Source organism: Hylaeus anthracinus, unplaced genomic scaffold (genome assembly GCF_026225885.1).
Source record: "Hylaeus anthracinus isolate JK02 unplaced genomic scaffold, UHH_iyHylAnth1.0_haploid 3, whole genome shotgun sequence".
In the NCBI taxonomy this organism is placed as follows: Eukaryota; Metazoa; Arthropoda; class Insecta; order Hymenoptera; family Colletidae; genus Hylaeus; species Hylaeus anthracinus.
Window position 1 is genome coordinate 2,875,212 of NW_026535284.1, and position 26,410 is coordinate 2,901,621.

Genomic DNA, 26,410 nt, shown 5'->3' on the forward strand with positions numbered 1-26,410 from the left:
TACTTGTGTCAGAAGTCTTTCAACGACCTCTAGAGATCAGGCATCATCCAGTTCCAGCCGACACAGGACCAAACGCATTCATTTATCTCCTACATTGATGTTTTCCTATCTGGATGTTTGATGTTTACTCGTTTTATCGATTTTACTGTGACTCATACCGGCTTTCACTTTCTGTATTTTATGGCGCTCGGCTATGCGACTTAACGATGAATTTCCCACCCTTTGACGCTTCGATGGGCACACTTTAAGTACTGCTTTCTTCACATTTTTCTCTACTTAGTATGTCTTTCATTTCTTGATCGTGATATATGCTCTTTGTGTCGCTGATCGTTTGCTGATATGGCTTTTTGCGAGTAGGTACCGTTTAGATGAATAAAGCCAACGATCGAGACTTTCGATACGTTACAATTTACAAGTTTCATCGCTACGAAGACCGAAAAGGAAGTAAAGTTTAAGGTTTTGATAGAAAAAGTATATGGCATAATTATTACATATCGTATTAATAATATAGAGATGTGTGGTTACAAAGAAAAAAGACATTGGAAAATCTTATTCTGATTAAAAGAAACTGTCGCTAAAGACGCATCTTCTGGATAAGCAAGATATGCTAGTTAATAGAATATTTCTAGAATGAATTTTTTCAAATAAAAGTTCAACTTCACAGCAATTAGCCAAGCAGTTCATCGACTAAAAATGTTGCATATTTTCAATAAGACTGTTTTGGTAAAAGTGGAAAGTCGTTGAAAGATATAGTTTTAGTGCCTAGGATCTACCGAAGAGGGTAGCTCCCAAGAGTCACCATCACGAGCAATATCTGCTACTAGAGTGTTACTCCTCGAGCACCTAGCCTTAAATCAGAGTTCAATTCAAAGTCTTACAAACATCGTCAATTTTTCGAATTTCATCGAAATCTTTACAGAATAATCTTGGAGACTCGAATTTTTAAGAAAACGCGAAAGAAATCGATCCTTTGATCTGAAATTACTACCAGAGCGACTCCTTCGTCTTAGAAGTGACCAAGAGAGCGTCTAGAGCGCGTCGACGCAACAAATGTCCCCTAAAGGCAGAAATGAAACCGAATTTCCGCGTTATCGGCGAGCGACAGCGCAAAAGCCATCGGACGTTCCGCGAACGAGTAAGAGGGACGAGTTGTGAGAAGGCGAGAGACGATTAGGCGGGCCAGCAGGGGGGAGGGAGGGAAACGAGAGACAGAAGAGAGCGAAAGAAGGGGCGAGAGAGAGGCCGCGCTTCCCCCGAGGGTCCTGGGATCGATCCCTGTGCAATTTCCCGCACATGTCCGCATTGATCTGCCCTCACTTGCCCCCGGCACCCACCCTTGCCACACTCAACCACCGCCACCCCCGCTGACGCCGTCAACGACGCCGCGCCACCACCACCGACCACCTCCACGTTTCTTCAGGATTTTCTCCGATTGCCCTGAAACCCCGACCAGCGCCAGATCCTCTGTCCAAAGTCTCTACGTCCATCCACAACCCCCTCAGTTTTTTCCTAATGCGCTTTATAAGATAGAACCCAACGTATCCCCTTTCAATTTCAACGCGCTTCCGCAGGGTGGTGAAGGATAGACCTCGATTGCGATGCGTAAAACATTAGGTAAACACTTGGCAATTGTTGAGATATAAATGATAACAGTTGCGTAGCGTGTAATTCGAGCTGCGTAGAATGAGACGCTTAACATAGGCAAGGAGGTCATTCCTCGTATAAAACTGAGTAGAAAATATAGAATAAACTGTTTTCATACGAGGCTACATTTTCGTGCAAAAAGGAATTCGAAGATTCGCTAGAGATGCGCTCATTTAAATATACAGTCAGTTTTTTTGGAAACCGTTACAGGAGAAATTCAAACGCGACAAGACATCCTTCCTTGATGCTTTGTTTACAAAGTTTCAGTTATCGTTGAGCCTTGATCATAGAACAGCATATTTCATCATCAAAAAAGACTCGCTTGGGCGAAAGAAAATTTAAAGCGTGATTGAGACAATGTCATTTTCTCGGACGAAGCTTCTTTTTGGGCACGTTCTTCTATCATGACGTTTAAGCTCTGAGGGCTAAAGATCTGGACCGTAAAGCAGCTACATATTTCGACAGTTTCGATTAATATGGAGGTGTTCGTCTCGAGACTATGCTATTAAATTAGTGGAAAGTATGTCCCGGAGATGCCAGGCTATTATTAATAATGGAGGCGACTGGACAACTTATTGATAATAAAGCATCAATGGGGGATGATCCCCGCTGTCTTGTCACGTTTGAGTTTCCCCTCTAACTAGTTTGCAACTACGCGTTGAGTCGTCTGTACTTGAAAAATTATCAAAGAACAGAGAAAAATAGAAAAGATGAAAATGTTGCATGCAACAATTGTTTAGGAGTATGCAAAAGTTTCCGCCGTTTACATATACATTTAGGTGTCTCCTTTTATGAATTTCGCAAACATTGGTATTTATATTCTTGGTAACTTTTTCTTTTAACATTCGGCAATAATATTCTTTCAAATTTGTTTGTTTGTTTTACGAAAGTTGCGTGTCTTTTTATACCGTTGAAAATGTTGAAATTCGAATGAAAGAAACGACGTATGCGAGAAATTCTTCTTTTCCAGTTTAATATTTAAAAAACTGTTGCAGAAACTCATAGAATACTTGTGGACGCTTATGGTGAATCTGCTCCTTCGGAACGAACATGTACAGAATGTTTTCAACGGTTTAAATTGGAGATTTCAACGTATACAAGCAGAAGTGGGTGTTGCAAGCTAAACCGCATGAATGAAGCAGACTGTGTCTAACAATAAATACATTCGTACCTTACAACTCTTCAAACTCGATTTTCTCGAAAATGGGGATCCGTCCAAAAAGAATTATCGTATATTTTCGACTCAGTTTTATGCGAAGAATAAAACCTCCTTGCCGGTTCTACCATGATTAGTGATACATACTGTGTACATTAAAATAAATTGGTAGGTGAAATTTACACGAGGTGCTAGATTCATTCTTCTCGTGTGTGAGCAGTACACATTCAACTTCGATTACTAGTATCTGTAAGATTATCCAGAATTTACATCTACAATAATATTTCACACATTCCAACATGGACAGGTATTCTACCATTTTGTAAAAGGACGTTAAATTCGCAGGAAAGCAATTCGAGTCCCTTCTTTATATGTCCGCATCGCGATGGCGTAACGCACGTGTGTCAGACGTCACGCGCGACACATGCCTCGCGGCGGACATGGTTTTTCAATTCGAGAAGAGAGATCTCTGGTCTGATCGTGATTGACGCAGGGTTCCTCTGTGTCCGAGGGTTGCTACAACCCGTTGGAGGGTGTCTCGTTTCTACCTTGCCCGCGTTCGAATGTAATACAGGGTTTTCACATGCGATGGTTATTGCCACCAGGAGTACGCCAGTTTTTAATAGTTTTACTATTAGTAAATCTCCAGTTTTTGGCGTCAATTTGTATTCCCACATTTTCAAGTAATTGAATTGGATGCTTCGCAAAAGACACGTGCGATATTTTTTCAATTCTTGAGCAAAATAAAATATCATCCTGTGTCACCAACTCTCCTGCTAAATTAAAAACCCTCAAAAATGTCTCATTCGTCTTTTCTGTATAACTCGATTCAATCCTTAATTCTTAATTGTCAATAGTTACAATTCGTGGAGATATTGATGTTGTCGTAGAAGTTGCGTTTGAAAATTTTGCACTAAAAATCCATTTTTTGTCCTTAGAACTTCAAAAAATATTGAATTGAAAGGAACGAAAGCATAGATAAGAAACGTAGCATAAAAAAGAATATCATATATTTTTATCAGTGGTGTGTAAAATCATGATTTACGAGTTTTGTAATTGCAGATTTATAAATTGACGTTCTAGAGTATGAACATGTAAAAAGACACGAATAACCTCATAAAACACACCTCTTTATTTCACTGTCGAAATGATTAGTGGCACCCATTTGAATCGACATGTTTTCATATCGCAAGAAACCTGGCACCAATAATGTTTGCATGTGAAAACCGTGCTTAACGCTGTCACATCGTAAATAATGCCGCTCTTTCGGAGGGTAATTTCGAGAGCGGTGCAGAGCGTTAATTAAAAAGGCGACGACAGACGGAGCAAACCTGCGCGACTCCCCAAGATCGAAATTACGTTTCACGTTCGTGGATATCCTGCTGATACGGGACGCGCCAAATATGAAGCAGAATTTTTATCTAGATGAAAGTTTCAAATAACGAATGAAAGACAAACGACTTTTAATTCTAGACTGCCACATCGAGGTCGACTAGCTTCCAGCCTATATTCACCTGTCCGATCGACTAAACTTCGCAAAGTAATCTCTATTCATTCTCATTCATCATCCATTATTCACATAAAATTTTGCTCGATTTTTGGATAGCGTATACCGTGCAGACGAGTATTAGGACAAAAGTTATTTGCCACCGTCTCGGCTCCCATCCTCCTACCTTCTCTCCTCCTCCACTCCGTGGTAGCAAGCTTCACGAGGAGCTCGTAAAAACTTGGTCGAGCATCGGCGAGGGGGCTACGTGGACATGGATGTGCGCGAGGGCCACGAGTTCGTAGGCAACAACGTGGACTACCTAAATTAAACTTTTCTTCCCTCCCGTTCGCCGACCCTCATACATCAAGCGGCCTGTCATAAGCCTAAGCCGTGCCAAGCGCGTTCGATGTAACCGATCGTTAAGGAAATCGGTACCGGAAGCCAGGTGCTCCTTTCGACGGTAATTCTTGTTGGGACCTTAGGGCAACGCGATAGATACACCGCCGTGTTATTGATCGCTGAAAAATTGTTCGAGTCTCGGAAAAATATGAACATAAAATCAGATACAGGAAGGGGTACATTCATTGGTTATATAAAGTGTGATCGAAAGGCTTGTGCAATTTTTGTTTACTTGCCTAAGTTTATATAGTCTCCTTAAAGTTCTTTCCATCAGATATAATACACTAGTGCCAACTTTTCCTCCAGTCTTGAAAGCACATTTGGAATAAACTGTCTTCTATCGCATTCCGCTCGCTCAGCAATTTTTGTCTTATTTCTTCGACGGTCTCAAAATGTAATCCGTTAATTGGTCTTTTCATTTTTGGAAATAACAAATAGTCACTGAGTTTCATATCGAACGAATACAGTGGCTGTAGTATCAGTACCATGTTATTTTTGTCCAAAAACTCATGGACATGCAATGACGTGTGAGCTTGTGCATTATCATGATGTAATTTCCATGAATTGACCTTTTACAAATCTGCTCCTTCAGAACTCTTTAATATTTCTGACGTAATTTACGCCAATCGTTACTATTGCTCTTTAATTTATCTCGATGTGTTTCGTTTGCGAGCTTCGTCACGCGGTAGCTTTGTAAATGTGACCATTATGATCGACTCAGCCAATATCGAAAATGCGGGCGGGAGGTGTCGCGGTTACGCGACATTCAATCGAACTGCCTAGCTAACTCCTGTGCAACGAACTATACCAGATGGAATCGATGACAAATTTTCAATGGTACGATTCTCGCGTTGCTTGTGTACGTCTTTGGAAGAGGCGACTCGTGACCTGTCCTGGCATGATTAGGTCCCCAGAGGGAGCTGGGCGACTAACACGATTGAAAGGATCCTGGCTTCGATCTATGTCGGAAAGCTCTACTCGTCGTATCTCGTTTCAAGGCGCTCGTGGAAATAGAAATTGCGGCCTCGTCGATATCCTCCTCCTCGTTTGCGGGATATTTCATTGCTTAGGAGGAGACAGACGCCGAAAAACTTTCCCCGGAAACCCGAACGCATCGATCTTCGGCTTCCCTTCGGCCAATCAGCGTGCTGACTGCTTCTTGAGAAGCAGGTCCCTCGTTAATGCAACGCAATTCGTCGGAGCGGCGCCGCTAATGGACTGGTGCAATCATCCCCGGTCTTCGCTATTGAATCTTCCTTCCTCGTCAACAACGTTCCTTACGTCCCTCTCGCCTCGTCCATGCTCATTCCATTTTCTGCATTCATTTCATAACTATGTCATTTCGTATTTCGCCCCCTTTACCTACGTGCCGTGCTCCGTGCCGGCCACTCGTCGCGTCTCTCTTGCTTTTCAGTTCACCGAAACGGGCACCTGGCTCTGTTTCAAACTAGAACACCACCATTTGTTCTTTCCTCTGTTCCACAAGTCGATATCGACTTTTTTTTATTTCGATGCTGTCTTTTGTTTCATCGATTTTACCGCAATTCCTCTTGGCTTTCAATTCCCCCCTGTTGGAGGAAATATTGATAATTGGAAGCCCGGAGGTAATCGAAATTTCTCTCAAATGGCGCTCTTCGCTATCAATCCCGTGTCTTTATCCCGTGTTCATCAACATTTATCTATCCATTGGTATTTCAGGTTTGATATAGAGAGTTTTCTTTGGTGAAACATATCCAACTTTGAATGCGTGTTTTACCGACTATAATTAATGAGAATGCGTGAGTGTGATTACAGAAGTTGCTTGTTGCTTTATGAAATTAACCCTGTGATACGATGAAGTTAGTAAATATGCACTATTCGCTGTGATTAATGTTACGAAGTTCAATCAGTAGTCTATTGATAGAGGCTATACTGTGACTAGGGTTATTTGCTAGATTGTAGACTCTATTAACGCGTGCCATTACAAGTGAAGTTCAGTTCTGTACATTGTTGATTTAAAGGCAAGAGGAGGTCTAACCTAGCGTGAGTTTATTGGGATACTCTTGAGCAACTCAGAAGACACAGTTCTTACAGGTCAAACTGTCTAAGAAGATGATCGAATCTTCTATGTCCATAGATATTGATTCTTGATATCGTTACGATAGATTTATAGTCGCCCTCGAATTGTCCGATTGTATCGTTTTCAATTTCTGAACGTTCATTAGGGTAGTTGCGAAACCATTTTAACATGTTGCTATAGATTTCCACAATCGACCGATTATTTAGTACAAAGCAGCTAACGCTCTTGAATTCAGTGAAACCCAATATATCTGATTGTTCTCTTGTGATGTATTCGTTTGTGAAGTTACCAAATTAGTTTATGTTAATAATCTACCTTGAACAAAACCGTATACAGAGAATAACCTATCACAGGGTACTATACGCGTTCGAAAATTTAAAAATTTTTTTAATTCGTTTGGCAACCATCTACAATCGCCTACAGTTAAAACCAGAATTACCAAGCCAGTCAACTTGACTCTTGTACCTTAGATCTTTTTTCTAAATGTCCTAGATTGTCGACAATAGTTTTGTTGCAATTTTGGATGAGAATTATTGAGATAGGAAATTACATACATGTATATCAATTTATTCCCTCCTCAACTCTCTATTTTCAAAGATACAGTAGCGTGAATAAGAAGTACGAGTTGAGCATTAGTAGTTTTATCGCTGAGGGATGAGTGGTACTTGTGAGGTCGAAAAAAAGCACTTCTTCACAAATTTTTTCTTTTGCTCGGTTGATACAAGGTGTATATATAAACTTCATCAAAAAATGTCGAAAGTAATATCGAAAAGGTTCTAACGGATTTCTTTAAAATAATGTTAACATATTCTCGATGAAGATTCTTGAAATATTGTAGTTCAAGAAAATATAGGACCGAAAAATGCCATTTTTTTAAATTTTCAAGTACCTCTCAATCCTTAAATGGTGAATCCACACTTTTGTAGTGTATGCGACAGAGGTTAGCATTTCCGAAGAATTGATTCGAAAGGCTCCCAAAGAAGACACTCAGGAGTCCATATTCCTACACCATTTTTTCACCGCTATGGCGAGTAAAACACGCTCCTAAAGTAGGATGGCTCATTCTAAGAGCACCCTGTATTTTATCGCCTCTTCCGCGGCTATTTCCCGGTGCCTCTCTCATGATCCTTCCACCGCATGACCGCTATTCCCCTCTCTCGCTGTCTAGGATATTTTCTCTTCCTGCTGGACGTTCCCCTACTCCCTGCACCACACCCCAACGGCCTATCATTCTCTTCCGACCGATCGGCTCGGAGGTTCGTTGTAATCAAGCTAGCACGTACACTTGCCAACCCTCGATCGATCGAACTCGCTGGTACAATTACTCACCCAACTGTCTTACGTGATTCCATCCGGCGGAGAAAAACTTGCCCTAATAGTATTCGACTTCCGCGCAATCGATCGACAAGTTTCCTTCGTTCCCTCGACGTAGAAACGAGTCTTTCTTTCCAACCAAAATAAGAAGAGCAGTTTACGGTTTTATGCATAACATTCAATTTACCGACGACCCATTTGCGCGTTACTCGTTACAGGGGGTGGACTAAATAATATGAACGCTACTGAAATATAGATGCTATATTATTTTATTGGTATGGGGGTTGGACGACCATTTGCCTTTAATACAGGTATACTTGATTCTCTATCCTTGGGATAGACTCGTACGAATTGGATAATTTCTAGAAGAGCGTTACCGTTTTATTTATTAAAACGTACATAAAAACGCTTTGTTCTCCAAACTTAAAGTGCTTTGATAACATATAAATGTGGTGACTGTGCTAGCCAGAGATGTTTACTTTGGTACTCTTCCATTCACGTTTAATCGCGATTGTGTTACATCTACTGCCGATGTTCAAATTGGATATGTTCCGTACCATTCATGTTCGATTAAAAGACAGAATCCTAAAGTTCCTTTTAGAGGACTCTTCATAACACACGGCGAAGAACTTATTTCTTTGGTGCGAGGTTCTGTTGAAAATGAAACGACACGAAATTATGCATCGATCCAATAAAACGTTTTCACGCCCCTTGCGCGCTCGCGCAGGTGTGTTTATTGGCCACCGACGGGTTTACTTTCACAGCCGATAACGGGTGAAAAATTCAAACGGAAAGGATCGCGGTCTCCTAGTCGCGCGACCTTAATTCCGGGCGGATTCCAGTGTGGCCGAGTCGATGCATAAATCATCGCTGAATACGGTCTGCCGTTCGCGCTCTATGTACCGGTTGTGTAATTCTAATAAATTGGTTGTTCGTCCGGCACTGTAAATCAGACTGCGGTCTCACCGACTCCACCTAACCCCTCCCCATGGTCTCGCGTCGCCATTTTCCCGCGCGAATGTTCTTATTCGAGCTATATTTCACCCGACACCGAGCAAAAATTAATCCTTAGACCGAGAGAGTCGCGTCGGCAGAGAAACGACGAGCCTGATCGTAAATTAACCCATTTGCATCACACGGAAGTATGAAAAATATCCCTGACGCCTATCTGTTATTATCGTACATATCTGAGTGCAAATGTTTCTAAGAACATAAAAAGCTTAAAAGAGGCATTCTAGATTAGAGTGTCAATTTTTAGATATTGTTTTAGATTTTTTATTTTTAGATTCATAAGGAATTTGTTTATGGGGTATTGCACACATATTTATTCATATTTTATGAATATACGTAATTTATTTTGAATGAAAATAATCAAAATTAAACATAATTTAAGTAATCTTGTATCAGATACGTATACTTATACATGTATACAGGGTGTTTGAAAAAAAAAGGATTCAATATTTATATGGGGTATAGGGCACACTGTACTGACTAAAAAAGCTTTAGTAAACATTGATCGAAAGGTCAACCGCTTCTGAGATATAAACATTTTTGTTTGCTAGTATTATGAGAGAGCACTTAAACACAGTGTTTGGTCAAAGGTGGATTGGACGTGGTGGACCAGTTGCATGGCCTCCTCGATCTCCCGATTTAAATCCTAGCGAAACTACGGGCAAAAGAAATAAGAATGGGTTGGTAGCGAGGGGGTGGTTATCTGAGAAACATACAAGGTGTCTCAGCCTAAGTAATACAGAGCTCTAACTCCAAAACTATCAGCCAAATGCAAAATTTCAAATATGGAATTTACATGGTAAAATGGGACTCATATTTCAGCGAGAAGGCATTTTTGTTAACTTTGTTATTTAACGAGATATAATGGTCAAGTTTCGTTTTCAAATGGAACTATATGTTTTTGTACCATGCGATAATACTTTTCAAGGCGAATTCATTAAGCTTTAATGTATTTATCCGATTTTTATTAGTTTTTAAGCTATAACGCTTCAAAGTTTGGTAATTTTCAAGGAGAAAACTCGGTTCGGTCCCATTGATGCAGTAAGCACCATGTGGTTCTTGAAATCGATACGGAGGGTTTCGTTTGGGATTCTAGGCCAAACGAAGGAAAATGGGAAGAATACAAATATTCTGAGCCTTGACCATCATATCACGTTAAATAACAAAGTTAACAAAAATTCCTTCGCGCTGAAACATGAGCCCCATTTTACCATGCAATTTCCATATTTGAAATTTTGCATTCGGCCGATCTCCAAGTAGATAGTTGGAGTTAGAGCTCTGTATCACTTAGACTGGGACGCACTGTATACTGTTCTTTTTAAACGCCTTTAACTTCAATAATTTTTCGAATTCAACGAAATCCTTTGACAGATATTTTGTTAAAAGTGTAGATTTTTTTTAAGTTCTAGACTGCAACACCCCCTTAATCGTTCCACTAATTTGTGAATAATAAAAATTGATAGCTTCATGAAAGGTAATAACCAATCGTTCGTTGTACAGTACCAAGTATACGCGCTCGTGATGATACCCAGGTAAACCGAACGCAAAGATCTCCCAATGATGCAAATGAGTTAAACGCGTCTCTCAGGCCTGAATAGTCCGCGTCGAATCGGACCCTTACGTTATCCCCCATGTCCCGAAATAAATTCCACGGCTCACGACGACGGAGGATTCGAGGGGAGGCTAACTCGTAGAGGACGATTTCGAAGGCGGATACCTGTCACGCCGTGCCTGCACATTCTTCCCCTTTTACGTAATGAGACGAGCACGAAAAGTGGGAGAGGCCTTTTGCTTAGAGATCGTACGAAAGATAATCGTAACGAAGCGTAGAAGGTGGATCAATACCAGGGTTCTTACGTAGTTCGCTCACCGTCTCTGTCCCTCCGTATTCTACGTCCTTTCTTCGAACTCCACCCTGTCTTCCGCTTTTACTTATCTCTTTCTTAAATCGGGAAACTCCCTTATCGTCTCGGTCATTTTATCTTTATTTTTTCTCTTTGTCTACCTATCCGTTCTCTTTCACTTTCTTGCTCTTACTCTCACTCTCTGTCTCTATATCTCTCTCTATCTCTCCCTTTCATGGAGAGTTTGAAACGCACTAAAACAAAAGTGGCGACGATGCTCAGTTTGAAAAAACGTTAGGAGGTATTTCTTCTATTTGTCGCTTGGTGACCGTAACGACGTCGCTACTGATACCGCGTAGAAACATCCCGCAAACGTAACGGGGGCGCCCACGACGGAATATGACGCGGACCGTTTAAGACCTTCGAGGCAGGGGTCTGGTTTGTTGGGTGACGAATTGAGTTCATTTCGGAAACGTGTGTTGTTGAAAACAAATTATCACACGAAATGCAAATTTGGCGTCGGCATTTGTTCACATTTAAACTGTAAATACGCCATATTACAATTGGATAAGAGTAATCGATACTAATTGTATATGGGGTAATGAGTGATAGCCTTCGAAAAAAAGATGACCGATGTTGATGATAGTGACGTTGAGATCGCCCGTAAAAGGAAACAAAAAAAGACGTCCTTAATCGATAAAACAGTGGCTATCGTTCGTACTAGAATTATTCAAAGTGGTAAAAAAGATTTCTAATTTTGTCCTGAAATGAGAACAATCTAGCTTAACGCGTTCGAAATAGTGCCTACCTTCGTATATTCCTCGTCAAGCGACGAATCTACAATAATATTATTAAGAGGTAAAATTTATTTGTATGTAGAGGTAATATCTCCGGAAGTACTGAACCGATTCTACATTTTTAATTTTGTCAGTAATAAACGGCTACACTATCCCTTAGTAACATGGGTTAAATTTTATTTTCATAAAAATAGAGTTTCGGTTCGAAGTTTCAATATTTGTAAATAAAGTTGTCGCAACACTATATTTAGAAATATCGCTTAAAACATCAGAGTTACACAAACTAGAAGACAGTCACCTTACGATTCTCGAAGGAACACACGATTGACTATTCAGTCAAACGCGAACAATATAGAATAAGAATAGTATTCTACAGAAGTGCAGATAGCACTTGACAAGTCCAATAAAACATAAAAATAACAGACTATTACAAACGCGCGAATGCGTAACACGTGACATCATAACCCATCGGTGGATCCATTGGGGTCGAACGTGTTATACAATCAAAAAAGACAATTGAAGTAACAATAATTCTAGTATCAAGCATAGCCACATATATTTCGAACGCGCATGTCTACTTTCAAACCAACGATTACTTCTTGAAATTCATCAGCACCAGGTCGAAGAAAGTTGTTCGAAGAAAAGTGGTTTTAACCCATTCAGGCTTCATTTATTTGGCGCTTCGCGTGGACGAAACGTTTAGTTAATCACGAGTTAGATTTTCGGTGGTGCGTTTTGATCACGGTCATGCGTCAGACTCATAGTTTAGGCTGAATGGTTTAAACTCATTAAGGTTTTAACTCATTCACTGCCACACAAATTTAGAACGTTTTGCCCTGAGCGCCAAGATTTAATACAAATATGTAATTCAAGTTATTAATTTAATAACAAAACATACTATTAAATTTGCTGCTTTATAAAAAATATATTATTATATAAAATTTACTTCGTTTCTAATCATTCTTAACTCAAACACCTGTAAACTTATTCCAAGACCAATTGCAATTAATTTAAATTTATAACGCAAATTACGAGATATAATATTCCGTAGGTGGCAGTGAATGGGTTAAGTTGTATTCTTTGACCTGTATGTTCTTCGTAGCTCTTTGCAAGGCTACGACTTTCTGAAATCTCAGTCTATCGCTATGCAATTTTACGAACATAATTTAAGACCCTAAAGCATTAGAAAATAAAATTGATACGAATGTGTCGGTTTCTCCGTCGAAACAAACCAGAACCCTGCTTTAAGACAAAAGCTTGAATCTCGAGGAATGGAAAGACACACCGGTGCGTACTTAGGTAGCCTCCACGGCGCGATCGATGCGTTTCTCCACGAATCGAGCGTGCGTTTTATACGAGAGCAACGCTGACGAGCACAACTACAACAACAACAACAACAACAACAACAACACACCAAACATCCTACAACCGGGCATGCCCTGAGAGTACGAGAGTAGCCTGAGTGTGTGTACGTTTGCACAGGTATGAGAGTAGCCTGCGTGTGTGCGTGTGTATGTATGAGGGGGGTGCCTTGTTTGCATAAGTACGATAGCTCTGTGTGTGTGTGTGTGTGTGTGTGTGTGTGTGTGTGTGTGTTTGTGTGCCCGCGAGTGTGTATGCGTGCGCGTGTGTATATATGTACGTGCGCGTGTATGCACGAGCACGTGGGCGTATGGTGTACGAAGGAGGCGAGAGAAAGATAGATTGGCCGAGTACGATAGTGTGTGCCCGAGGGTGCGGAACGGATCGAAAGTGAGAGCGAAGAGGCCAAGTGACGAGGGATGGAGAGAATGCGCAAGAGGAAAAGAGTACGTGTGAGTGGTCACATGTTACGCGCTGGTGTGTCAGTGGAGAATGGCACGGTGGTTTCCGTGTGCGTACGAGAGAAAGAAAACGTCTGCGGGAGACGATTGTGTGCACATGGGAGAGAGAAATAAGAGAAGAGAGCGAATGTAGAGCTGCGAGTTAGAAAAAGTACGAACGAGCAACTGAAGTGGGAGTGTAATGCAATTGGGGGGGGGGGGGGGGAGAGAAAGGGAGAAAAGCGAGAGTAAGAGACGACAGAATCAACTGACGGGCACGTCCTGGTTGTAGGATCGGTGATGCCGAAGAGGGAGGATGCCGCGATGGCGGCGGTGACCGCGGCCGCCAGCGAAACTACGCAAGCCGTGGAGAATTTCGCGAGACTCTACACGGCACTGCGCCACGACGATGCTAGGCCTCTCTGTCGTTACTGCGGCAGAAGCTACTCGTCGCCGAGCAACCTTCGGCAACACGTGAAAAATGTCCACTCGAATTGGCCGCCACCGGAGACGTGGCCCCAGTGCAACGTTTGCGGGAAGCGCTGCAAGACCAAGCATTACCTGATCAATCATCAGCTTCAGGCGCACGGGATACACCAGCGGCCTAGCCTGAACAATCCCAATCAGCAGCATCAGTCGCCCTCCTCGTCCTCCTCGTTGCCATGAGTACGGTCCTCCTCGTCCGCCGTCGCGTTGTCGCTCGACGACACCCATAAAAAACGTACCGCGACGAGATGAAGTCGGGGGTCGTTGCTCGACGTTCGTCGATACAGCGCGATCCGCGATTCGATGTCGAGCTGCTTTCGAATTCTGACGCTTCGCTGTCGCGTCAACGGCGGCCAAATTATTCATCGATGGTGTATTTTTTTTTTTTTTTCAATTATCAATTATTCTCGCGTTGGAAATTCGGTCGCGAAAATACGCTGCGAACTGGGTTATACGTCTATTTCTGTACAGGGTGTCTGGCGAGGTACTAAAGAAACCTTGCTCGCGTATCGCCAGGTGATTCCAAACGAAAAATGACTACAGTTGATCGATTGTATCGAGAATAATATATTTACGGATCTTTTGCAACGCAAAGAATGTTTATTTCGGTAACGAAGTATAGTACCTATAGCATATAGGACATTCTTTGTTTGAAATGACCTGGTCACCACATAGTAGAAGTCGACTCTTTGAATACCTCAGCTCGCGATACGTGGGGAATTGTCAGGGATTAATTCGACATGCAAGACTATTGAAATAAATGCATACGAACACATGTTTGTTTGATGTTGTTTGCGAGACACGCAATTTGCACCCTATCGAACGTATTTAAGTGACGAAATACAAAAATTCAACAAAATTTGTCAACAAATTCGAGTAACACCAGAGGATCGAAAGAGTAGCCAGGTCGCTGACAAGACACATTTACAAACACGCGTTAACACTAAAACTATCGAGGTCGACGCGTACCTATTATACGTATAACTATACCTCTGTACTTAGAGAACGGAGGAACAAACTAATTTATAAATCAAATTGATTCTCTATTACACTAATTGTCTCCAAAAATTGCGGTTCAAACACTGTTAATAATGAATTGATTTTAGGAAGAAGTTTAAAGTACAGGGGTCAAATTGGCCGACTCGATAGTTTCAGTGTTACAGTGAAAACTAACCGAAAATATAAAACTCGCTACATCATAAGCAAAATCAAATAAGATACATGTTTGTGTAGACTAAGTTACTCCCTGAAATGTTTCGCGCGTATCACGAGGCACCCTGTACAGCCAATATCGAAGAGGGATCTCGAAGTAATCTTGACATGATCGTTAACGAGTGGCCGGCTGTATCCGCGAGTCCATGTTAATCGCGAGATTCCTATTTTCCGTAGAAATCGCAGACGAGCCGATAGATCGTCTGGAGAATCCTCGCGGAAAACGGTGCAATCATCTGGCTGTAGGGCATACCGGGACGATACGACGCGCTTAATGTTTCGCGATCACGATAGCGGATAGGGGTTACTACGCGGCATGGAAGCAGTCGTGAGATCCGTATCCATATTCGAACGCATGGCACGAACCCTCTATCGAAACCCCGGCTGCTTACAAATGTTTGCAAATGGTAATTTTATGAAATGTGTAATAACGAACGCTTACACCTCCGCCACCTTCGAGCCAACAAGAGGTTTAAATATGTTCGACTCTCCTCCGTCGGGGAGCGTGTTCAGCCGCCGTCAGAGGCGAAACGCTTTCGTAATAATCTGGCACGTGAGATTCAGCCTCGAACACGTTCGAGTGGCTCGCTTCAGTATTCGATTTACGCGATGATTGCGCGGATTCCGTACGGTCCTGTCTGCCAATTGCGCGCGATATCGAGCGGAGAGAGCAATTAGCGATCCGCCAGATACCAGCAACCAGAAACCATTTGTGGGATGTAACCCCTCCCCACCCCTAGATAGTCCGCATGAACCGGGGGTTACGGGGTGGGCGGCAGCTTTGGTACTCTGTTTTTATTAGAGGTTTGGGGTTGGGTTTACGGTGGTGGTGGCTGGTGGTAACGTTGGTGTGGTGGTGGTTGCAGATCACGGGCTCGATGAGGCAGAGGGCGCGGCTTACCACCACCACCACAGCCATCACCAGCAACATCATCGGCATCGTCATCATCATCCACCATCCGTTCCTCCTCCTCACCATCACCATCATCAGGCGCTACAGGAAGACGAGCAAGACCAGCCGGCGGCTACCACGTCTACCACGGCGAGCACCACGACGACCAAGTATCAGCGCAGCCAGCCGGACTTTAGACAGCAGAAGATGATGCGCGATCATCATCAACAGCACGGTTACAGGTGTCCGCTTTGTTGTAGGACGTTGCAGGACATCAGCACCATGAGGGCTCACTTGGAGCATCACTATCCGCGCGATTCGCCCACCTGTCCTGTTGCCTCCTGCGCCAAAACCTTTTCTCACCCTAACAGCGTGCGGAACCACATGCGATTGAAGCATCCCGTTCAGTGGGATCAAATCAAGACGCTCAGATGGACCTACGTCTGATAAAGAGGCGACGGGCGACGCTGGGTATTCTTCCAAGGGTGATTCTCGCAGACCATGCCAGTGGAACACTTTTTTTCGCAGTAATCCTTCGTAGCCGTTTGATTTGGTACTCGTCGACGCGTTCAACGGTCGTTTTCTTCTCCCTTGCACCCCCTCCCGCCCTCTTTTCTTTGTCGTAACGATTGCACGCGACTCGATATCGTTTCTCGAATGGTGGAGGGTGCGTTTTTAACGGAAAGGTCTCGCGTGCCAGAGTCTATTAAACGTTTCTAAAGGTTAGACGCGAAATTACGAGGTAGTTAGGAGTAAGTATATACACAGAGGGTAAAGAACGACTTTTGAGCCGGGATATTCCGCTCGAAGGTTGTTCTTACGTGCTTTATTCTTGAAACGCCGCACAAGCACCCACCTCTCCTCCTGAGACCTGTACTCCCCATTGAGAAGCGCACACTTTGTAAATATTCGAAAGATTATATTAAAGAAAGAAAAGAAGGAATATATTATATATATATAAATAAATAAATATAAATATTATAGAGAGAGTATATATATGATGAAGAGTAAATCTATCTATACATATATAGAAAGAGAGAGAGAGAGAGCGTTGATTTTGTATAAAAATGTACGATGCAGTATTTCCAGTAGAGCCTGAAAGACAGAAAAACGTTAGTCACAACCATAGATAACGTGTAATAATAACGTCGACGTTGAACATAAGACTACGATGTCGATGATGACGACATTAATGGTTAGGTTACGTATCTTACAAGAGAAAACAATGTTCCTCTAAGCTGAGTAAGCCAGCCTTACGTTAAAGAGCGTAGTTTTAAGACCTTAGCAGGGAGTCGAAAAATATTATTTACGAGCGGAACGCGTCGAACTCGAATCGAACACACGCGTGCGCACTGCTGCGCGGTCGTGGACACAAATAAACAAACTTTATTCAGTCGCAAAGATCGAGATCGTATCGGTAACGAGAATAACTTTATAATGCTTCCGTAATTGTTATCCGAAGTAACGCGAGGCAATATTACGCATATATTTACACGGAAACACACACGCATTCATACGCGTAGAGAGACATATTAACGGCAGATGTAATCGCGCGAACTGTATGTCGAGGAGGTCGGTCAGAGCGCCGACGGACAGTCGACTCGATCAACGCCTAGCCTTATTTTTCTACAGTCTTGTGTTTTGTCAGTATTTCCTAGGTGAAGAATTTCCCAGGCCGGTTAAAGTTTTCGACACACGTGTACGATAGTTACTAGCGATACGCTGCGACTAAATACGGGACAAAATATATATTCGCGTGCACGGGTCGTTGGTCGCGCGTGCGGTTGGAACATCTATCGCGATGCAACGATTACGACTAGTCTCGATCCATAAATCTCGATTTCCGAGAGTCGCGCGAAAAGCGCGGTCGTTTTTTTCAATATCGTTAAGCCGACTTTCCGGTTACTCCGTCGAATCGCTTTCACGACCGACGTCTCGTGTCACGGACAATGTATAGAGCATCATACGCACTATTTTAGCAGATATTAGCGTTACATAAGATTATACATACGACACACGAAATAAAGTATAATACTATTTAAGTAATGCTTTGTACAATAAAAGGTATTCAAAAAAGGTAACGTGGCTCATCAATCTTCGTTTCATGGATATTCACCTCTATTTCTTTCTTTTTCAACGACACTCAGTTTAGCCGAGCGATCCATTAACGGTTGAGGCGGTTCCAGAACTTAGATCAGCGTTGATAGATGAATTCTTTTTATTTATTTAACCTGTCCATCGCGCATAACCAACGGCTTTAGTCCAAGAGTCAGGTAAAATAACGAGTGCAAAGATCCCAAGTGCAGTCGAAGCGTTGTTTCTAGACCTAGTCTCACTTATCTCCTAAGTTCGCGTTTTTTCTTTATTTTCTATCGCGTGAATTTTGTTTCCGCTAATCGTTGACAGGCCATCCAATGCGGTGCTCGTTTCACTTCATCAGTCTTTTGTTTATCTTCTTTTTCAGTCGCCCGGCGCGGTTTGGACATGACGCGGGTTCGCGCCACAGATCCACGACCCTGCCCGAAATGCGGCAAGATCTATCGATCTGCCCACACGTTGCGCACCCACCTGGAAGATAAGCACACGATCTGTCCAGGATATCGATGCGTGTTATGCGGGACCGTGGCCAAGTCGAGGAATTCTTTGCACTCCCACATGTCACGACAGCATCGGGGCATAAGCACCAAGGACCTGCCGGTGCTCCCGATGCCCAGCCCGTTCGATCCTGATCTGGCCTCGCGTCTACTGGCCAAGGCGGGCGTCAAGGTGAGTCCTGCGGAATTGCGTGCACGTGCTAGCCCCACGGGACCCAGAAGAGGGGACATGAGGCTGGAGATACCGCGGGGTGGGGCTCCGTCCGAGGCAGGCAGCAGCATTTGTGGCGGCGACGACCCCGAGGACCTGACGCTGCCCCTGAGCTTGAGGTACGGCTCGCCGACGCCCAACAACAACACTGTGATCACCAAAGTCAGTGGCAGCAACAGTAGTAGCAGCGCAAAGAACTCGACAGCGACCGCGATAGCAGCCAAATCCCTGGACACGATGCACGGCAGTCGCGAGCCGAACATGGCGCCTCTGCATCCACCCGGTCACCTTCATCCGAGCCATCACAACACCAGCGCTACGGGATCAGCGATCCTGGACACTTACCTGCAGTTCATCGCGGAGAACTCTGGCCTGGCGACGATGGGACTGAGCCCCGAACAAGCTGCAGCCGTCGCGGCCGCGCATGCCGCCAAAATGGCTCACATGAGTGGAATGGACAAGCTAGGCCGCGGCATGGAAGACTATCCGATGATCGGGAGAGACGAGGGCCGAGGATTGGGCGTAGTGCACGACGAGCGTCAGGACCTGATGCAGGATAGGCACGGCGTGCTTATGGACGATGGCGAGTCGTCGGGGGGCGAGGACGACGACTTCAGCGAGAACGAGGAACCGGAGATCGTTAAGGCTGAATAGGTAGCGCCTACGCGCGGGGGAACATGTGACCTGTTCGTGACACGTGACCCGATTAGGAAGTGCTTAAGGGGACCGTGCGCCTTGGATTTAACAGAACCGGCCACGGTCTTCGTTCACAGTCAAATCCATCCACTACCTCAGTAAAGACTTACCCCTGTTTTCTTTTGTTGCGAGAGATACAATTTCCAAAGAAGAAGGAAGAAGACGACAACGACGCAGCACGATACACCGATCCCACCCCATTCTCCAAACGTAGTTTGATCAGAGAAACTTAATCATCCCTCCTTCGTGAAACGCGCACGAAACGAACGGTTGTTTTGTTGTCCACGTCAGCGCGACGTATATACATTTAACACCCCGTTAATAATATTCCATCTGTCTACCTCAGTGAACACGATAAACGATAAGTGATAAGGGCAGACCAAGACGAATCTCATGGACGAAGAAAAGAAGAAGACGACGCGAGCAGGTCGCGAGACGGCCAGCGAAAAGTATCGCTGTGTCGTTCACGGTTTTACGGAATTTATATTGGTCAAAGCAGGCGACGCTTCACAGGGCGTACTCGCATGGAAAGAAAAAATAGAGAGAGAGAGAGGGGGGGGGGGGTAGGGTGAGCGAGAAGCCAGGTGACGCCAGGGCAACTCTTTTATTCTTTTCATTTTCTAAAGGTTTAAAGAACGGTGCCCGTCGCGAGCACGCGACGCCCGAGAAGATATTATATTATATTATATTATTATTATTATTAATATTATTATTATTATTATTATTATTATTATTATTATTATTATGATATATGAATGTTGAGGAAAAAAATATATTGTCTAGATTTATAGTGAAGTTAGCGTACCACGAAATGTACGTACACATGCGAAGGAAATCATACAGACACACACGTACACACACATTAGGTAACAAGTAGAGAGGGTACGTATAGCGTTAGGATTAGCACCCCATATTTTTTAGAAACGCGTGCATTTCGAAAACAGACACATGGCATTACGTACACGATACACTTTAATACCACATTCTTGAATAAATACGTACAGACACGTACGTTCGTACACGAGAATACGGAAAAAGATAGTAAGTTATGACGATATGTGGAGATCCCGTGTAAAAGTATGCGCGGTCGTGTCTCAACGATTAGTGGCGACGCTTGGAGCGCGACGATTATCGCGATTGTTAATTGCCTACTCGTTTTATCGTAGGAAATGAGACGGAAAGGATGCAAACGGAACAAACTTTGGATAGCGCACCGTGTCGATCAGCGAACAAGAGAAATTCGTTGGTTGAGATGAAGGTTTATTATATTCAGTAGTGGATAGTATTTCGCTAAAACGTGAAATGTGAACAAATAGTAGTTTTTTAAAATCTTAAATTATCATATTTAATATTGAATTTTGAGAAATATTAACTCCAGAACAATTTTTCCATTAACCCCTTCAAACATAATTTATTTTCAAATTAATATATTTTAAAGTGTGCTTAATCTATAAATTTAGCTATACGTAATGCACATATGTACCTACATAAGTTTTTACGCGCTTTTTGGACACTGATAACAAAATTAACTTACGTTTGAATAATACTTAGCCTAGTTTATACTATTTTCTAATTTCTCCCTTGTTTTTAGTTTTGATTATAATTATCTATATGGCAATGTACACAAGACTTTGCTACAACTTATTATATGTAATAAAAATATTGATATGAAGTTTTAGATGACAGAAAAGCTGTATCATATCGTATATTAATACTATCTTTGGAGTTCGATCATGTTAATACAAAATCTATCACAATTTATACTCAAAGCAAAATATTGTGGATTTGACACGATAAAGACAATTGCAATAGATAACATCATCTTACGATTCCATAACAATTTTAATTTACTTGCTGCCGAATAAAGAAAATATATCGTCTCGTGTTCTGAGCTACGCGTTGTATATACGAGAACGTAGTTTAATAACAAAATACTGACTTACGCGAAACTATCTTTGTTTGTTGCTTGAGACGGTGCTTTATGCTATCCTGATAACGGAATAGGCGGAGTAGCGCGCGAACTGCGACAAACTCTCGAATCGAAGAATCAAAAAATCGAATGTCGTCTGACAGACTGACGGTATCCCATTTAGAGTTCCTCCTTGATCTTCTATTCGATCGTACTCATCGTGCGATCGACACTCGAATCCCCAGGGCTTGCCATGACTTTATAGTACTTAAGCTTTCAACATCGACCCTCGAGACGACACGATTACCTTTAGACACGGCATCTTCGTAGCCGATTAATTGCTCTATCTTCTCATTCGTCCAACTTGCGTAGATTAGCGCAAACCATAGATTAGCGGAAGATAAATTTCTTTTTTTGAGGAAACGAAAGAGTTACGGAAACGTTTCGCGAGAAAGAACAATGAAGATACAATCGACCGAGAATCTCGATCAGTTTTCCCACGTTTCTTTTACAGTTTTCTGATGCCATTGGTCGAAGTCCTTCCGCATTCTTGAACGTGTCATTAATTTTTATTCATTTCAATCAACGATGCCCAGTCCCCCGTTAGCATTACTTTGAAGTACACTATACATTTTTTATCCTTTTCTAATTTTTTTTATATCAGTCGACGAACGAAACGTGATCGGTCTTGCCATATCTCCAGTTCATCTAAGCGACGATAATAAGGATGACGAAGAGATCGAGTAGATCGCAGCTGCGCGCGCGATTTCGCGTTCAGGCTCGAGGATAAATCTTCAAAATGGTTCCTACTAATAATACATACACGAGCTACTTTGATTCGCGATATACCTTCGTAGCCTATACATATGGAGAATACATATTATATATATATACATAAACACGTTAGACATGTCTAGGGAAAAGAGAACATTAGCAATACCGTAGTGGCGCGGTTCTAAACGAAGGATCATTCGGTTTCATTCGATTTTATTTTACGTGTTTTCTCGTTCTTTGCGTGCATGGGGAATGACATCGAGAAAATGAAAGAACCATTATGGCTGACGACTTAACGAGTTTCAGGTTTAGACTATTACCTAGATAAGTAGGTTGTACACAATACTCGGAGTATACTTAACCCCCGTAGACTGTAAGAGCATTTTATCGTTGAACGCAGGGAAGTCTTGGTGACTGCGTGTCACCGACCAGACGCGACGATATCTCAACTCTTGCGAGAATACTTATATCGTGCGCAACGACGATACGTCCAATTAAAAAAAAAAAAAAAAGAAAGAAAAAGAAAAAAAAAGGAGTAAAGAAAAGTAGAATTCGGGAAATCAAAAGGATCAGTCGACCGTGAATCTTGTGGCGAGGTTTGAGAAACTTTTGAACAAGCCGCGTCGAACGCCAATTTTTGGGATGTTTCTGCAATATTTTGTTGGCGACCTGGGACGTACCACAGGACGGAAAGGAATTCTTATCCAAGACAATAATAACACGAACGTATCGGAAGCAAACGGATGGTGGACGTGTCAAAATTACGGCGAAGATTGGCGTAATTGTTCGACGTAGACTCGGAAACGTAACGTGCGGGATTTTCGAATTTTTTAAACTTTATATTGTACATATACGATGGTGTTTGTATACGATTGGAACATTTGTATACGAATCGAAGACGGAGGCTTTGCAAACGGACTTGGCGACGAGAGTTCTCGACAACCGAAATATGTTTGCGACTCCAGTTCTCCGAAATTTGTAATTTTAATACTTGTTGCTGTCAGAGAAATGAAATCATCGCGCGTTCAACTCGCTACGGGATCCACGGGTCTGGCTGAATTCGTCGCGAAGTTACTGGGAAGCTTCGTAGATAGACGTTTTTATCGTGGAAGAGAATGCGGGAATGATCGATCGAGACGCGAGTCCATGGTCTAATCGGTACAAAAGGAACCACTTCTTGCCTTGAAGCTCTCTATATGTTACGGATCAGGCGTGTCCCGAAACGAACGTAAGGGTAAAGAAGATGCAAAAAAAAAGGAGAAATTCATTGAAACAAAAAAAAATCTTTCAGAGTACAAATTTATCCGCGGTGTTTGCCGAGGAGGAGAATCTAAAATAAAAGAGAAACGCGAAACGATCGATAAGAGGATACGATCGAGGGAGGAAAGCTAAAAACTTATCCGAACGCTGGACGAAGGGAGGAAATCGAAAATCGAATCGTTTTTTCTCGTGCCATTTTGTTCAAGAATTTAGTCGAACCGGAAACTTGAAGCCTTTCGTTTCCCTTTCTTTGCCGCGTTTCGTTTTGTGACGCGGATGAGAAAAAAATTATCTTAAACGGAAGACGAGTGCACGGAAAGTGTTCCTCGCTTCATAAACCACCATGACGATCGTCAACGTTGACGGAATGCAACAGTGATCTCGTCGATAGACTTTCTTCGTCTTTGTTTTGTTTCGTTTTTATTTTTATTTTTTTTTTTTTAAACTATAAATAGGAGCGACGATTTCATCGATTGTCGCGTGATACGCGTATAATACACACGTACATACATACACACGTTTACACTAGCAAATCCAAACAGACTCGTTGAATTCTAGAAAGGGACACAGACACACATGCGCGCACGTATACACTGACACATGTACACACACGTTAAGAGAGCATATAATAACAGGGTTGGCGGGGTACGTTCGCTTCCCCTACGGAGAAGAGACAACCAGATATATTCACGCCCTCCCTCCTACAAATCATAGTTTTCTACGACAGTATTTATATAGTTATATATATATGTATACAGACAGAAGCATATATGTGTATACCGATTGTACATATACATATAAATATTTTTACACAGAGCCCCCGTGAGAGAAACCCCGCCACCCCCTGCCGGGTGTTGCAACCCCAAACGTTAAAGTAATAGTCCGTTGAACATAGTTCGCAATAGTCACTTGGAATGATACCACCAACTACAGTATTGCAATAGTTGTTAGAGAGACAATCGTGTTGCGTGAAAACCTCCCTTTCGCGACGATTTCGACCGTTCTTCCGCCCATGCTTGAACGTTTGGTCCTTGAAACCGAACAAAGAACACAGACTTCGAACCGAACAAATAAATTTATACGTTATTCCTAACTCAAGTACCGAAAAAAATTACCGAGAGACTCTTCAGGCTTTCGTCGAGGACCAAACGTTCGACGAACACGAGGTAAGAAAGTTGTTAAAGAGGAGAAAAGTATATGGTCAACATAGCTAACGCATGGCAGTCTTGAGCTAAACGTAATCCACGATTATGATTACCGAGCGAACAGTAATCGTGATTAATAATTATCGAATAATCGAACACGATTAGCTTTGAGAGATTACATATTACCAATTCACGATTGTAGATTGCAAGTGCATTGCGCACATTAATTCGGTGCCTTTGAGTTTGTATCGTAATTACTAATCAAATTTGAATGTTTTCCCGACCTTTGTGGATTCAAAGCGTTATCGATTATGATTACATCAGCCCACGGGATGGAAGTATCAATGGCGATCTATCAAACGAACTGAGTAACGCGAAGGTTCTAGTGGCATTATTCCTTCTGGACAATTTTTACGGTGCACTTCGTGCTCTTTGCATTTCACACTGAAAAATGTCTCGGTGAAGATACCGTGACTTAAAAAATTTAAAATACTATTTCAAACTTCGTAATACTGCTTTTAATTTCAATAATCGGGAACCAACCTCGAAGATGAAAATCATCATCAACCATGAAGAGTACTTTCACGAATTTAGTCTCCGTACATTTGTTATAAATACATAATTACTTCGTTGGCAAAGGCGCCGAATTAATTTATGCTTCTTATAGTTTGCGATACACAGTTAATCTGACAATTCTTAGGCGATTATTACGAAAGTAATTACAAAGTAATTACCCAACGCATGGTGGAACGCGACGACACCGGGAAACAAGGAATGGCAGCTCTCGGTATCGACAATAATAAACGCTGAGCGCGACCAAATCTCGTAAAGGTCGAATCGACCCCAGCGCCTTCGCGACGCTTTACGGTGATTATAAAGGCGGATTAACGACGCCGTAAACGCGGTAAGCCTTTCACGAATTGTCTGCCAGCCAGCATCCCGAAGGTTCGCTTCGTAACCGGAGGGGGGAATGCAAATAAGCACCCTGGCCGAGGAGGGAAATAGTCCTGACTTAACGAAACTCTCTCGCCTAAAATAAAAAGGTTTGTCTCGAAGAGAACAGAGTATACCGTGAGCAGACTAGGAAGAGGCAGACTTTCGTTACAGAAAAAAGGATCATCGAGAGCTGCCGTAACGCCAGACGCGACGTGAAAAGATTTCCAAGAACTTTTATAGAAAGAACTTGCCCTCACAATTGTTTCGTCGCATTCTGTCATCGTCTCTTCTTCCAGATGGTGTAGCGACTGCGATGTGTTAGCGTAACAAATGGGCAAAATTTGATTCGAATAATAGAGAAGAAATAAAAACCAACGCTTATTCGATCAAACAGTATTTGTACTTGTTCGTTGTAAAACTTTTCGTTTTATAAATCAAATTCAAATTCTTGTTCAACGAGTAACGAATAAACGGTTGTTCATTCTTTATTCGTTGTTCTATGTCTTTATTCGAATGAGAATTTTGCCCATCTCCGGTTAGCCTGAAAGACACGCAGGATACCACATGGATCCAGATGGTGCGCGAGGAACGCTCGTGCGTGACGTCGCGGAAGGGAGCGAGATGCCGTCTCAGGTTCATCGTAAACCGGCACGATTTAATAACGCATTATGTAAATGTAATAACAAACTCAGGAAATCTGAAGCAGCCAGGCCGTGATACTATACTTATAGAAACTACTACTACTACTACTACTACTACTACTACTACTACTACTACTAC

The 26,410-nt window shown here is 42.5% G+C and overlaps 1 protein-coding gene across 8 annotated transcripts in view; it reads left to right on the forward strand.

The window, feature by feature from the left end:
• LOC128894234 (protein abrupt) overlaps window positions 1-26,410 on the forward strand; it is a 143,500-nt gene that overhangs the window by 96,297 nt on the left and 20,793 nt on the right. For 4 of the 8 annotated variants that reach the window (XM_054155843.1, XM_054155844.1, XM_054155845.1 and 1 more), the window contains exon 8: window positions 18,570-26,403. The exons of 2 other annotated variants lie outside the window; for them this stretch is intronic. In XM_054155843.1, the coding sequence (XP_054011818.1) occupies window positions 18,570-19,564 (995 nt within the window). In that variant the 3' untranslated portion in view covers window positions 19,565-26,403. Of the gene's footprint in view, window positions 1-13,807; window positions 18,194-18,569; window positions 26,404-26,410 lie in introns of those variants that run through there. 2 more of the 8 variants (XM_054155849.1, XM_054155848.1) reach the window with 2 other exon arrangements.